General features: G+C 44.2%; 1 protein-coding gene across 1 annotated transcript; it reads right to left on the bottom strand.

The window, feature by feature from the left end:
• Positions 1-423: 423 nt before the first annotated feature.
• LOC133085757 (melanoregulin-like) lies at positions 424-1,257 on the bottom strand. Its single transcript, XM_061182945.1, has 2 exons — positions 1,122-1,257; positions 424-992 (listed from the first exon to the last, which is right to left on the bottom strand). Exons 1-2 carry the CDS (start codon positions 1,255-1,257, stop codon positions 424-426), a joined length of 705 nt encoding a protein of 234 aa, XP_061038928.1.
• Positions 1,258-1,540: the final 283 nt, after the last annotated feature.

Here is a 1,540-nt window from a genome sequence, read left to right as displayed (position 1 = left end):
TATATAACAATTATTTAAAAATTGGTAATCCATATTTGGGTTCAATGATAGCTCTATTAATCTTATTTTATTAACTAGAACATCTTATTCTCCCAATAGGATTAGTGGCTAGAGCTTATTGTACAACCAAAACCAAAATGGGGGCAATGGGTTCTTGGAATCTAATCACCCATGATGAAATATCCCACTGGCCAACTCTCTGATGCAAGATCACCAGGGCGTTTCAACGCAGCCTCAACTTTCATATGGTCAAGTCCTCATGATAGCCAGATATCCAAACGCTTAGATTTTTGTAGGACTCAGAATCCTTTTTCTCTTAGCTAGCCCTCTTCTTGCTCATTCTCTTTTACACGCATCTGTCCAACTTTGGTAGGCTGTTGAGTTCCAGTGGAAGAAATCCCATTCTGCCTCGTAGCCTCTCCCTTAGGGACTCAGAAAAGGAAGGTAGTGCAGTTCTTTCTGGCCATCTGCCTGGCATGGGACCCCAGGCTTCTTGGGGTAAGTTTGACTGGCAATTTTAAAGAATTCTTCCGCAGCATCGAGTGTAATGAGACGGTCCACAACAAAGAGAGATCTCTCCGAAAGCTCCCAACTGGTTGGGAAAATATTGGTCTCTTCAGCCAGTCTCAACAATATCTCCTGAGCTCTCCTTGTGTTTTTAGAATCACTGATGGTGCTGAGTTTTGTCACTGACAACAAAGAGTCTGCTTCCTTTTGAAAACCTAAATCTTCTAAAATGCGTTTCCATCTATTTCTCACTTCCCTTCGAATCTGTCGCAGGGTGTAGATATCATAGTTGAGTTTTTGCCACTCCTCTGAATCTTTGGCCTGTTGATTACGAACAATGATCAAATTGTACAGGATCCTGTCGTCGTCTGCCTCTGTGTGGGACACATTGCGAGGCACGCTCCACAGATTCTTTTCATCTTCCCTCACCAGCGTGGCTCCGAAGGAAGAATATGGATTGTTATCAAGGGGCAACACAATTGATCCTTATTCCACTGCTGGCCTGTTCCACAGCTAAGGATTTGGTGAGGTTGTAAACACCTTCTCTGGCAGCTCCACTATGCCTAAAGATTCTATTTCCCAGTATCCCTTATAGGTAGGTATGATCGTTTAACTGAGTTCTAGCTGATGACGAATGTCAGTGAATGTAATGGTGCCACTTTCAGATGGTGCTAGATGCAGGAGCTCGGTCGCGATGGCCTTTCCGATGCCCGTACCCCCGCCGGTGACGATGGCCACTTGGTGCTGCATCAAGCCTGCTGCCAGGCAGCTTTTGCCCTTGACCTAAGAACTCACGGCCACGGGACATTTGAGTGATGAAGTGTAGGCCAGGTTAAGTCACTGGGTCCACGCCGCCTTTTAAATATGCCGGAGAGAGGGCTCACGTCCACGTGACCGCCCCCCATTGTATTTTATGTCAAAAAAAAGCATGATCTCTATCAATTTGAGACATCATGTTTTAGAAAATTTGGATATAAGATGCATTTTTTCCCTTTCCTAGCTAACCTAAATTAATAGCAAAAATAATCATTTA

This window comes from Eubalaena glacialis, chromosome 2 (genome assembly GCF_028564815.1).
Source record: "Eubalaena glacialis isolate mEubGla1 chromosome 2, mEubGla1.1.hap2.+ XY, whole genome shotgun sequence".
NCBI classification, from domain to species: Eukaryota; Metazoa; Chordata; class Mammalia; order Artiodactyla; family Balaenidae; genus Eubalaena; species Eubalaena glacialis.
Note: the sequence above shows the minus strand (reverse complement) of the source record. Positions and strands in the feature narration are given on the sequence as shown.

Coding starts and splice junctions, on each gene's coding strand:
- LOC133085757 (XM_061182945.1), bottom strand. CDS start 1,257: ATGCAGCACCAAGTGGCCATCGTCACCGGCGGGGGTACGGGCATCGGA. Junction 993..1,121: donor TCGTCATCAGCTAGAACTCA/GTTAAACGATCA, acceptor CAGTGGAATAAG/GATCAATTGTGTTGCCCCTT.